Source organism: Arachis ipaensis, chromosome B03, assembly GCF_000816755.2.
Source record: "Arachis ipaensis cultivar K30076 chromosome B03, Araip1.1, whole genome shotgun sequence".
NCBI classification, from domain to species: domain Eukaryota; kingdom Viridiplantae; phylum Streptophyta; class Magnoliopsida; order Fabales; family Fabaceae; genus Arachis; species Arachis ipaensis.
The window spans coordinates 19132967-19146930 of record NC_029787.2 but is presented as its reverse complement, the minus strand read 5'-3'; the positions used below and the strand labels follow the sequence as shown (position 1 = coordinate 19146930).

The window sequence follows — 13964 nt, the reverse complement described above, 5'->3', positions numbered from 1 at the left end:
ATCCTTTTCTTTTATATTAGAATAAAGTGATAAATAAATTTCTAAATATTTACATTTTAAATATATTAGTCTCTAAAAAAAAAAGTACCAATAAAATTCTCTAAAATAATAAACGTAGACAAGCTAAGTTAGTTCAAATTAAGACTTTTTACTCTAATTATAGAGACTAATTTAAAGATATGTAGTGTATCTACATCTACTATCTTAAAGAATTTTATTGGTATTTTTTTACGGATTAATCTGTCTGAAATATAAATTATTATGAATTTATCTGTCACTTTACTCTTTATATTAATATTTAAATGGTAAAATAACTTTTTAAAGTTTTAACACATTAAATCATTTAAATTCTAATCAATTTTATATAAAAAAATAGTTTAATTATAATGTAAATCTACGAAGTTTACAAATAAATTCATTTTAATTTTTTTTATTCATTTCAAACAAAAAAATTAATTTTAAAATCAAATTAATTTTAGTTTCATTGTTCTCCAAAAACACATTCTAATTGTTTAATTTAATGTAGATCTTGCAAACTTAACACATTCTTTTAAATTGTTCAAGTTGTCCAAATATCACAGCTCCAAATTTTAGGAGCCGAATTTACTCGCACGTGTCAATTTTAAGGATTAAAGTCACCTCTACACCGTACTTAATTGTTGGTTTAATTATTCTATTTCTATAGTTTTGCGAAATTTTTAATTAGATTCTTATATTTTTTTTTAAGAAAAAGTCTAGGAGACCAGCAACTTTTGTGTTTTCTGGCCAGCACTTAACCATCAAAATAAAAGTGAGTGATTTTCTACCATTAAATGTAATCTCACACCATTAAAAACACTATTGATGGCCAATTGATGGTTACAAAACACCAAAATTGCTGGTCCCTAGCATTCCTCTTTTTTTAATTGGATTTTCGTATTAACTTTTTTTTAATTAGGTCCATCTTAATAGTAATTAGCTTAATTGTATAGAGATTCAACTAAAAAAAAATTGGTGCAGAAACTCAAATAAAAGTAAAAAAAGTATAGAAATTCAATTAAAAAAAATTAATGCAAAGACTTAATTAAAAAAAATATAAAAATCTAATTAAAAATTTTGTAAAACTATAAGATCTGTGACAGATTAATTAAATCTTGATTATTTGATTTCTTTGGTCAAATAATGTGAAGCGAGGCAAACAGAACTTTGGGGGTTCATATATCACAAATCAAATTTGCTTTCTTTTTTTCTTCTGAAAAATGAAAAATGAAAAATGAAAACAGTACGTCATGCCTCATTTGTCAAAAGTAACGCACTATAGAGTATAGACTATAGAGTCTTTGCTCGAGACATGAGCAGTCTAGTTGGCTGAGTATCACACTGTTCACCTCGTGAAAATTGCACTATAAAACATTAAAACTTAATTAAAATCCTAAGCATATGGTGGCCACGATTTAGAACCTACCTCACTGCTTCTTGTCTTGGATAAAAAAGACCACACGTTCATGCAATCCAAATCCAACATATTATCATAATCTTTTCTTGGTAGATTTGACTATTTGAGTAAAGTACTTTTTTGAGATAAATACATAAAAGCCTATCAAATCACCTTTTAAAGACCTCCATTATTTAATCCTTGATTGTTTTAATACATTTTAGTATAAATAAATGTTTTTATTAATGTGAAACTTCACCACCAACATAAATGTTGGTTATTAGAGCATAAGGAAGATCTAACCTTTTAGCAACCAATAACCCAAGTTTGTGCTACAATTGACAATGTCTTAACATATTATGCCATTGCATTGTGGCGATTTCGGTGCTAAAAGGGAGCCAATAATCAAGAATGCAAGTCAACTTGTGTGGGTCAACGAAGACAATATGAGACCTTAATTACCTTTGTCTTGGTGTGAAAACCTTTCAAAGAAAAATAAAAGTGTATGATATATACTTTGGACAAAGAACTTTTACACACATTATTAGCTTGGATTTTAGAGAAGAGACTCAATAGTCAATACACTTAACAAGCTAAATATAGTTTCATAATTCCATGCTACCCTACAACTATGAATACAAAATTAAAAATGTTGGAAAGGAAGCTATATGAGGAATAATAGGGGATATAGCAAACTAGGAAACTATTGTTGTATGGCTGGATATAATTTCGTCATCATAACTTAACTTTGACGTCACCGAATTTGGAATGAGTTATCTGTTCATAGTTAGTCTTCTAAACGGGCAAAAAATCAGAGAAATTTTATTTCGAAATAAAAATAATTCTACTTATATTTTTTCATTTTTTTATTTGAAAAAAAAAGTATGTATTTATGCACTTATGTATCTCCTTTTTTAAATAGATTTGCATCTTAGCTTTCAATGTCTCTAAAACTTTATTTAAAGACATAATTATTTTAATATCAACTCTCTTTTTGTGTAATTTTGTTAGAACATTTTATATGTGATACTCAATAAGAAAACAAAAAATTCAATATATGAAGTAAATAGGAGAAATTAAAGTGAATATTTTCATAATTGACAATGATAGTAGCTGGAATTTTCATCCCAGTGTCTCCACAAATAATTAATAGTTTAATTTAATGTAGATCTTGCAATGCCTAGAGTTTTGGACTGGCTCTCTCACTCTCTATAGGTTTCTACATACTGTCATCAACTTGAATACCTGAAACTGATACTAAAATATAATTATCCTACCCTATAAAACTTAGCCAAGTTCACACTATGCTACAGTAATTTTATTCAAAATTAATTCTAGAGAACTGAACCTTTTAGAGGATTTTTTTTAAGTAAATAATTTGGAGTATTTTTATCGATTTGCATTGTATTACTTATCTCGTTTATAATATAGACAAAATAAATATTTGTATATTTCATTTTTTTAACAAAGGAAGCTCAACACAATATAGTGGATAAAAATGACAAAACACAGCGAAAACACAAGACAGTGAACACAGTGAATAGGAAATAATCCGTTGTCATCTCCAGCATTGCCATCAACAACCAAGCGGATCAACACCAAGCCATTCCCTGTAGCTCGAAAACGACCTATATATAATTTCATCAACACATGTCTCTGAGTTCTGGAACACTCTGCTATTCTGTTCCAACCAAATGTTCCAAATAATCACAAAGAAACCTATCATCCTCTTCTTTTGCTCCGAGTTACGACTAGGCACTCCAATCAAATTCTCAAAAAGCTCTTTAACAGTCCCCGGAATAACCCAAGCTCTACCTGCAAACGTCAACCAAGCACACCACATCTGCCACGTAAACTCACAACCAAGAAACAAATGATGCACAAATTCTACATCTTTTTTACACAAAACACAAATATTATCACTATGATGAATAATTCCTAGCCTACTCAATCTCTCTTTAGTATTAACTCTGCCTACTAAGACAAACCATGAAAATAGTTTAACTCTTGGAGGAACCAATCCTCTCCAAATGGTACTCATGAAGCTGTAGCTAGTGCAATCCTCCGAGAGAGTCTCCTTCTGCAACACATGCACAAATGAATTAGTAGAAAAAATACATGTCCTGTCAAATTTTCATATAACTGTATCCTCTATACTAGACGATAATCTCACGAGTCGTAACTGATCATGTAGTTAATTGAGAAGCTCTAACTCTTATTGGAATAAATCTCTCCTCCACTGAAAGTTCCAAACCCACTCTAACCCATCCCAAAACCCACAGTCACCTATAACAGATCCTTGTTGATTTGAAATAGAAAAGAGCATCAAAAAACTCTCTTTTAAAGAGCCACTTTGTAAGCAATCATCCTCCCAAAAGCGAGTATGTCTTCTATTTTCCACCTCCACAGATAGACTATTGATCATTTTATCTCTCACTCGTTGCTCCTTAATATTAAGCTGACAGATATATTTCTAGGGCCACCTCTTGTTGGTAATGGTTGTTTTGACAACATAACATTTGGATTCAACTTATTACAAGAACATACAACCTTCTTCAACAGCGGACAGTCCTCCTTCGAAAAGCTCCACCACTACTTAAACAGAAGCGACGTATTTCTGATTACTGCATCCCCCACCCCCAATCCACCTAGTTTTTTCGGTGCTTGCACCACCTCCCATTTCACAAGTAGTATACTGTTGTTCCTATCTTCTTTACTCCACAAAAACCTTTTCTGTAATCTAATTAGCTTTTCTGAAACTGACTTAGGCATCTTGTACAAGCTAAAGTAGTAAACCGACAAGCTATTAAGGACAGATCTTATGAGAACCAGCTTACTAGCTTTGTTGAGAGACTTCGCTTTCCATAAGATGAGCTTACCTTCCACATTGTCTATGATTGGTTTTCAGGTCTTCACCAACCGAGGATTTGCACCTAGAGAATTTCTTAAGTACTTGACAGGTAAAGTAGCTTCTGCACATCCCAACAAACCACACATATTCATCACCCATTCCTTCTCACAATTAACTGGAATTAGGCTAGACTTCTCAAAGTTGATGCTCAGGCCTGACATTAACTCAAAGTAAGGCAGGAGCCTCTTATAATTCACCAGCGTCTCTGTTAATTCTATATTGTCCTTTCCCACCAGCAGTGGAGAAATTCGGCTATTTCTCCTTTTGTTTTGCCATCTTTCTTTTTGCTGCGATGGCTTCATTTTGACTCTGTAGAATTGTCATAATATCTTCTTCATCGTCATAGACCGCTCCTGACTCCACTACTAGCATACTATAATTAGGAGTTGGAGAGACCAATAGAAAAATAAATGTGTAAATATTCGAATAACCCTTGAAAAGACATAGTAAATATGACAGATGGAAGCAAATTGGCTCACAGTTGATCGAAATCAAGTTTGACTTATCAAAGTTAATGCTCAAGTCAGACATCAGATCAAAGGAACACAGAAGCCTCTTGTAATTCATGACTGTCTATATTTCCTTGTTATGTTTTTTTTTCTCATTTATAATCATGCGTATCACATTTTCACACGTGTTATAACACGTAGCTTATCTCGTTTACACTGTAAAGGAGATAAGACTTAGACGCACCTATATAAGGAACTCGTTCGCAGCGCCTCAAGTGTTACTTTTCTTCCCTCTTAACCTTCATGTCTCCCTTTGTCGGACATTTTCTTGATATTTTTTAGACCCTCGGATGTTGTGGCGTGCGTAGATGCACGGGACAATGACATCAACTGCTTGAATGCGACTCGGCACATCGCAAGAGCAAACAATTTCGAGGTTAGCGTCGTTGTTTTTCTCTTTTAAATAAATAAGTATATAATTATAGTTAGTTACTTTTATAGATTTAATGTTGTTATACATGAGTAGAATAGATTATATTTTGTTAACATAAAATAGATTAATTAGCATGTTATTAATATTTGTTAGGTGTAGAATGTACTGTTAATAAAAGTTAATTAATTATTTAATTTATTAACTATTTATTACGTTTTCTTATTTTATTTCGAAATAAAATTATTTACATTTGAAATAAATTTGTTACTGAAATGATTTTATTTTTTAACAGAGGCACGCCTACTACTCCCCAAGCGAGTGAGCCACACCCTTGCACCATCGGATGCTATTCTCCCTTACTTGAGGGAGGTTGGCTTTGGCGACACGATGCAGCTCAGAGACTTTGTCTTTGACAACTCCTTGATTACTACATTTGTAGAGCATTGGTATCTAGAGACCCACATTTTCCACCTACCTTGGAGTGAGTGCTCCATCACCTTGTAGGACGTTACGTACCACCTTGGGTTACGCACTAACAGAGAGCCAATGGGTGGGTAATTGCGTGATTTTCACACATGGTACCAGCACCAGACCTGGGAGTGGGTAGAGGAGCTCCTTGGTGCTAGGCCTCCTCATGCTCAATAGCAGGGAGCGTAGAGGAAGGAGTCATTCTCGATCAAGCTGACGTGGATGAGGGACCGAGTACAGCATATGCTAGTTACCACAGATGCAGCCATCCTCCAACAGTACACTAGATGTTACATCCTGTTATTGATAGGGGGTTACATGATAACAGACAAATCAAACAATCAGGTCCATATTTGGTGGCTGCCCTTATTAGCGGACTTCACAAGGTGCCGCAATTTGTCTTGAGGATCTGCTGTGCTTGTCTGGACGTACCACTCCTTATGCTCTATAGCACATCGATCTACCACAGACATTGCTGGATGCACTTTTCTACTGGTCTTATGGATCTACTATAGATTTTCTTAGTGGTGTCCATCCGAGAGACAGACTCTAGCGTTTTCGCTGGCCGTAAGGTAATAATTTTTGTATACAATTATTGTAGTTTCTGTTGTAATTCAAAAATTTGTTGCATAATTTGAGATGTTGTTGTTGCATATGTCTACTGGTTGGTAGGTACGGCCCAGCAGAGTAGGGATCAGTTTGACCAGCGAGTCCTCCGATATCACCTTTTATTGGACCGGTTATAATTGGATGAGGTATGTCAAAGTGTTTTAATTAGTTGTGTCTAATTGAGTAGTTCTTGTATGTAATGAACTGAACCTGATGATTATGTTACACTGTATTTTGTAGCAGTTCCTATAGACGTCGTACGACGACTCAGTCCTGTAGGCCATAAGTCAGGACTGGTTGATAGAGGAGGCAGAGTGGGGACATAGACGAGTGTTGTTCCCCTTGTCTGCTTCAACATTGTTGAGTTTCACCATGTTGACCGGGTGAAACGTCAGTTTGGCGGCGAGCAACTAATGCCTGGAGACTCGATCAATGTCAACCGGTTTCTGACCACCACAGGACGCGACGAGGACGTCTAGTGGCCCAGTCGACATCAGCAGTGGTATGATAGATATAAGGCTCGATTTGAGGAAGGCCACAAGATCTCTATTTAGCCATTCGGTGACTATTGGCCTACGCAGGAGTACTGTGACTAGTTCCAGCATGCTTGCCGCGCTAGACATTTGTCCGGCCAAGACTTGTTTGATGACCCCATGCTTTATACTTTTTCAAATGACGTGCAGCCTACTGCCTAGAGACGTGCTTGACCTTCTCCAGGATGTCCCTGATCATCGTAGGTGTGCCAAAGAGATTCGAGCAAACACCCGGAGGCCGACTCGGAGAGAGAGGGTTGCCAAGGACCGCGAAGGAGCTGTGGGGCCCTGGAGGGAGAATGTCAGGTCTCGCAGGGAGCGATTGGATGTGGAGTTTAAGGAGGAGGCAAAACAGATGAGACTGAAAAACTCCATTTTCCATCGGTGCTAGCAACTTATACCCAACTCTTCTAACCTCTTTTGCCCCGCTAGCACCTATGTTCCTCAATATTATACTCTTTAGCTCAAATAAAGAAATTACTCTTTGAGTGCGCAATAACATAGGATTATCAAACTCAAATATCACTCCAATGTCATTACTTCTCATATGACAATTGATATATACACTTAAAACCACGTAGTCACTACCACTAGACATTTTCTTAACTTTTGGAAGAAAAACGAAAAAGAAAAAGAAGTGAAATGTTTGTGGAGAATACAAATGATTGCAAATTTTTTTATAGCTGATCGAAATTTGTCGTACTTTATCTCGTTTATAGAAAAAACGTCATAACATTTCATTTATCTTGTTTACACTGTAAATGAGATATACACACTTATTTTATTTACACTGTAAACGAGATAAGTAATGCAACATAAATCAATAAAAATGCTACAAATTACTTATATCCATAAATAAAATATTTATTTTATTTATTTAAAAAAATCCACCTTTTAGATCCATAGAAACACTACACAAGCTAAGACATGTTGATCCATGATGGAAAGGATACCCTTTACAACATTTTTTAAATTAAATGTCACTCGTAAGTGGATGTAGAAAAACAGGAAGCGAAGGGGGTCCCAGATGAAAAAAAGATAAAATTGACAAAATCCAATGAATTTGACCCCATTGTCCCTTCTGGTTTTTCTTCAATCAATTATTCATATTTGGCAATTATGTACCAATCATATTGCAAATCATTATTGTTGTTGTATAGCACTGGCACTTGCTTCCCATATTTCCAAATAATTTTTGGCCTAAATTTGATGATTCATATATTTGTTCAAAAGCAATTGAATGCGTTTGATTTTTGAACTTTGATACAAAAAATATGGCCCTTACCAGGACAGTTTGTTGAACTACCTTTAAATAATTATTCTGTATATATGTTTGAGATAATATAATGCAGGGTATGACATTCTGTTAAGGTTTTAGGGTCATCATGATTGAGTTATAACAAAAGTCTACCTAAAGAGAAATGTGCGTCAATTACTCCACTAATAAATTCCAAAAGCATACTATTGTCTAGTAAAACAGTTAATAATTAGAAAATTTATTGTGTGGGCTGAGACAAATGAATATTTGTATTCTGTGTTATTTATTGTATGGCTTGAATCTTATTTTAGGGTTATATTTTAAGATTTTAAAGTTTATAATTTAATGGTTAGATCTAGCATATAAGAATTTCTCAAAAAAATAATAATATATGATTAGTTAGAGTGGAAGATAGCCAGATACTTAACCAGTAATCTCAAATTCAAGTTTCAAAAATCAGTATAAAAAGAACTATTCCACTTAAATGATTTTCAATACACAAACAGAATTATTTCGGGTAAAAAATTATTTGTGATTAATATAGAAAGTGCTTAAGAACTTTCCCATGGCACACACTGAATTCAACTAGTGATTGGCATAACCTTAAGCACTATACTTAACAAAACCTCAAAAACTGTTTGCATTCTTTCAAATGGTAGACACCAAGAGATTCTGTTCTAACCGCATGCTGTTTTTCTTCCTTTTGTGTTCATTCTTTTGCACTTGCATGCATTGTTATGGTAGAGATACCATAACCATTAACAATTTCTTACTAGATGGAGGAGGAGGAAGAGGAGATGCTCTAATTTCTGATGGAGAAAACTTTGAGCTGGGATTTTTCACCCCTAATGGAAGCTCTAGCGGAAGAAGAAGATATATTGGAATGTGGTACTACAATTTGAGTCCAAGAACAGTTGTGTGGGTGGCTAATAGGGACACCCCTCTTGAAGATTTCGGGGGCGCTTTCGGCATTTCAGAAGACGGTAATCTGAGGGTTCTGGACAGAAATGGGAGACCCTTTTGGGGGACAAGTCTTGAAACATCATCAAATTCATCACTTCACAGAACACTGAAGCTAATGGACAATGGTAACCTCATTGTAATTGATGAACAAGACGAAGAAGAAACCAAGAAAACAAAGATCCTTTGGGAGAGTTTTGCTAATCCAACAGATACATTCCTTCCAGGGATGAAAATGTATCAGGGTTTATCATTAACTTCTTGGCGAAGCAACGTCGACCCTTCGCCGGGGAACTACTCTTTCCAGCGAGATCAAGAAGATAGCAACAACAACAACGACCAATACATGATATGGAAGAGATCCGTAAGGTATTGGAAAAGCAGTGTGACAGGTAAGGTAGTGGGAACAGGTGAAATGTCTTTAGCAATATCATATTTTCTTTCAAATTTCACTGAGAAGATTTCCCAAAACTACAACAACACTGTCCCTTTTCTCACTTCTTCACTTTATAGCAACACAAGGTTGGTTATCACTTACTGGGGTCAGCTTCTGTATCTAAAGATGGATTCAGAGAAAACTTGGTCTAATGTTTGGGTTGAGCCTAGAGATAGATGCAGTGTGTTCAATGCCTGCGGAAATTTTGGAAGCTGTAATAGCAAGTATCATGCTATGTGTAAGTGCTTGCCAGGGTTCAGGCCTAACTCTCTTGAGACTTGGGATGCCGGTGATTTTTCCCGTGGATGCAGCCGGAAAACTAACGTGTGCAGCGAGGATGCCAAGAGTGACACTTTCTTGAGGCTGAAAATGATGAAAGTTGGGAATCCAGATGCTCAGTTTAAGGCCAAGAGTGAAGAGGAATGCAAGGCAGAGTGCCTCAACAACTGCCAATGCTATGCGTATTCGTATGAAGACGATCAGACCAGAGGCAGCGAGGGCGGTAGCGGCCGCAGCAGTAGTGATGCGGTTTGCTGGATTTGGTCTGAGGACCTTAACAATCTTGAAGAAGATTATGAGAATGGCTGCGACCTCAATGTCCGTGTTGCGCTTTCTGATATAGGTAACACTTCTTAATTCCTAATGCTTGTAATTAAAAAATGCTACCTGCATACAAAAAATCAGTTACTAACTATGTACTTGTGCATGACTTTTTACTTGTACTGTCTAGGTAATTTTTAATATTTTTTGTATTTTAACATGTATTTTATATAAATGACTGATTTGGTGGCTGATTTTTTATGCATTCATAGCATGATTGTTTCCAATTTCAAACATGCTAATTCTAGATTTCAGTAACCAAATTAGTCAGCATTGTATTTTCAAACTTTGATTTGCATTTTGATGAATAAATGTAAATTTAGTTTGATTATAAACTGAATATGTGATCATTATGTGTTCATATAATCATATGCATATTTCGTACATATAGCTGATTGGTTGTTGATTTTGGTGCTCGATTCGGAAAATATTAGATATGTTTATGAACCAAAAGAACTTGAGCATTGGTTGAAAAATAAAGAACTTCATTAGGAACATGCAGGGTAATGTACCAATTAATTTTATTCTGATCCTGAGATTCTTTGTAGCAGAATCCACAGGGAAGAGTTGTGGAACTTGTGGCACAAACTTGATTGCATATCCCCTGAGCAGAGGAGCAAATTGTGGTGACCCAATGTACTTGAGTTTCCATTGCAATGACTCCACAGGCCAGCTTGATTTCGAGACGCCAGGGGGTGCTTTTCGCGTGATAAGCATAGATCAGGACAAGCGAAAATTTGTTATTCACATTGAAGATGTAGAAAATTGTGAAGGTCAAACATCAAGGGACAACAAGAAGCTTCTGCTTCTCAATGATTCATCTCCATTTCATCTTACTGGCACTTGCTATGCTGATCCAAGAACCTTTACTTCTGCTGCTCCAATGAAACATGGAGTAGAGTTGGAACTGAGTTGGGATCCGCCGTCCGAGCCACTTTGCTCCACCTTGCTGGATTGCATGGATTGGCCAAATTCAAGTTGCAATACCACAAGTGATGGCAACAAGAGGTGCCTTTGCAACACTAACTATTTTTGGGATGGCATGAAATTGAACTGTACTAATGGTAAGGGCATGATAGTTTATAAAAAATGTTATAATGTCAATCCACATATTATTTATTATTAAATGAGATATAGAAGAATTTCATTTGGAATGGGACTACACCTTATCCAATAGTAAATGATGAATGAGTCGACACAATATGTCACAGATTATAAGTACAAATAACACGACTCAAAATATTGATGGTGTTTCTAGTTTGTATGCATATATGATACTTATTTTATTCTTGTTTAAGGCAATCAAAGCTACCAAGCAGACAGGAATCTATCCTTAACTCAGATCATGGAAATCACTTTTACAATTGTGATTGCCATCATTCTTCTCTCAAGTACTGTTATATACATCTACTTGAAGAAAAGGAGACATGCTAATTCACAAGGTAACTCCAGTTTTATGCCAAACTAATTGTTTTTCAAATGGATGGATGCTTCATCATCAATACCCTATGAAAAAGTTAATATCTTTTTTACTTCAGAAATCAGGGGATATACAAAGAAGAATCCAGCAGGCCTTAGCAGTGAGAAATATGTAAGAGACTTGATTGAATCTGGTAGGTTCAAAGAAGAGAATTCACAGGCCATAGATATTCCACATTTTCATCTAGAAAGTGTTCTTGATGCTACTAATAACTTTGCAATTGCAAACAAGCTTGGACAAGGGGGGTTTGGTCCTGTTTATAAGGTAACTAAGAGTTCCTTGATAGTTGCTAATATCTTAATATATGTGGTAACTATCCCAAATTTACAATATCATCTTATTCTGTGTTTTAATTGATCTACTGTTAGGGAAAGTTTCCTGGTGGACAAGAAATAGCCGTAAAGAGACTTTCGAGTTGTTCCGGACAAGGCTTAGAAGAGTTCAAAAATGAAGTTGTGTTGATTGCCAAACTTCAACATCGGAACCTTGTTAGGCTACTTGGTTATTGTCTTGAGGGAGATGAAAAGATGTTAATATATGAATACATGCCTAATAGAAGCTTAGATGGTTTCATATTTGGTAAGAAACTGATAGAATTCAATTTTGTTAAACATTTCTCCATGCATCTATTGAATATGATATGCTGCTAGATTATTTCATGTGTATTTTAAACTCTGTAAGAGAGGACTCAATTATAGATTAGTATGAAGAAATTGCATCTATATTTCAAACTATTCTGTTTGAACAAGAGACTAACATAAAAGCATGCTCTTAATGAACAATATACAAGACCGGAAGCTATGTGTTCTATTAGACTGGGATGTGCGCTTCAAGATTATTTTGGGGATTGCCCGAGGACTCCTTTATCTTCACGAAGATTCAAGATTACGGATCATTCACAGAGACTTGAAAACAAGCAATATTCTATTGGATGAAGAGAAGAATCCGAAAATTTCAGATTTCGGCTTGGCTAGAATATTTGGAGGGAAAGACACAGTAGCAAACACAGACAGAGTAGTTGGAACTTAGTAAGTCTTGTAACAATTCATAATTCAATGCCATTTAAGATCTACCAATGATTCAATATTATTGTCATTTCAGAACTATACAGCATGTTATCAAGCCATATGTCTTATTTGCTCCATATTTCATGATTTTATAATGCAGTGGATATATGTCACCAGAATATGCACTTGACGGACATTTTTCCGTCAAGTCCGATGTCTTTAGCTTCGGGGTGGTAGTTCTTGAGATCATCAGTGGGAAAAGAAACACTGGATTTTATCAAGCAGAACAAGAATTGAGTCTTCTAGGATTTGTAAGCACACGCCAATATCTTAATTATAACATGTAACAGATAGAGTATAAAACATAGTTTCTTGGCACATTTCTATGCTTTGATTCAATTCCAAAATTCCAGGCATGGCATTTATGGAAAGTGGGAAGGGCATTGGACTTCATGGACCAGACACTATGTGAAACATGCAATGCTGATGAGTGCTTGAAGTGTGTGAATGTTGGGCTGCTATGCCTACAAGAAGATCCAAATGAAAGACCAAACATGTCAAATGTGGTCTTCATGCTTGGCAGTGAATCCAACACTCTTCCAAGTCCTAAGGAACCAGCATTTGTAATGAGGAGATGCCCTTCTAGCAGAGCCTCTACTTCTAGTAAATTGGAAACTTTCTCAAGGAATGATTTGACTGTTACCTTAGAAAATGGAAGGTAGATAATTCTGTCATGTTAATTACTGCAAGATTATTATTCAAGTGTGTTTCAATTTAAGAAGAGAAAAATGTTGAGTACATAATTTTGGTGGGACACCAAGTCAGCTTACACTGTATCTACCATGATTGGAATGTAAACTCCATTTTTATCCAATGGAAGTACGAGTTAGGTGTCTTACATTATAGAATTTGGATCCTCTAAATTTTAAATTTGTACTTTAAAGAGTAAAGTGTGATCTTCTACTCTTAAATGGTTTCTCTCTCATATGTATTCTTAATCCCACCTATAAAATAAATGGTGAGAGTTCACACTTTACTCTCTAAAGTAAAATTCAAATTTTAGAGAATCTAAATTCTACGTTATAAGTACATGGACGGAATTCATTTAAAATAGAGTACATTTTTTTGTGGTTTCAAATTTCATCTATGTTTTTTTAGATGAATTTAGAGATTTTTTTTTTGACAACTTTTAAAATTCAAATGAAAGTAATGAAATTAGTAAAGTAAGAGGTTAATCATCATTAAATTTATAATTTTTATTATATATTTGAGCTCGAATAATAAATTTAATAAAAAATTTTTTTTGAATTAATTTAATAAATGAGTTTGACCTGGAATTAAATAAAAGCATGAAACGAATCATTTTATTATTTCATTTCTCCAATTAATGAGAATTTGATTTTATT

The 13964-nt window shown here is 34.9% G+C and overlaps 1 protein-coding gene across 1 annotated transcript; it reads left to right on the top strand.

Moving 5' to 3' along the window:
- On the top strand, positions 8540 to 13461 carry LOC107629926 (G-type lectin S-receptor-like serine/threonine-protein kinase At4g03230). Its single transcript, XM_021118339.1, has 8 exons — positions 8540 to 10093; positions 10623 to 11135; positions 11370 to 11513; positions 11610 to 11815; positions 11920 to 12130; positions 12342 to 12579; positions 12719 to 12869; positions 12972 to 13461. Exons 1-8 carry the CDS (start codon positions 8728 to 8730, stop codon positions 13278 to 13280), a joined length of 3138 nt encoding a protein of 1045 aa, XP_020973998.1. The 5' UTR covers positions 8540 to 8727; the 3' UTR covers positions 13281 to 13461.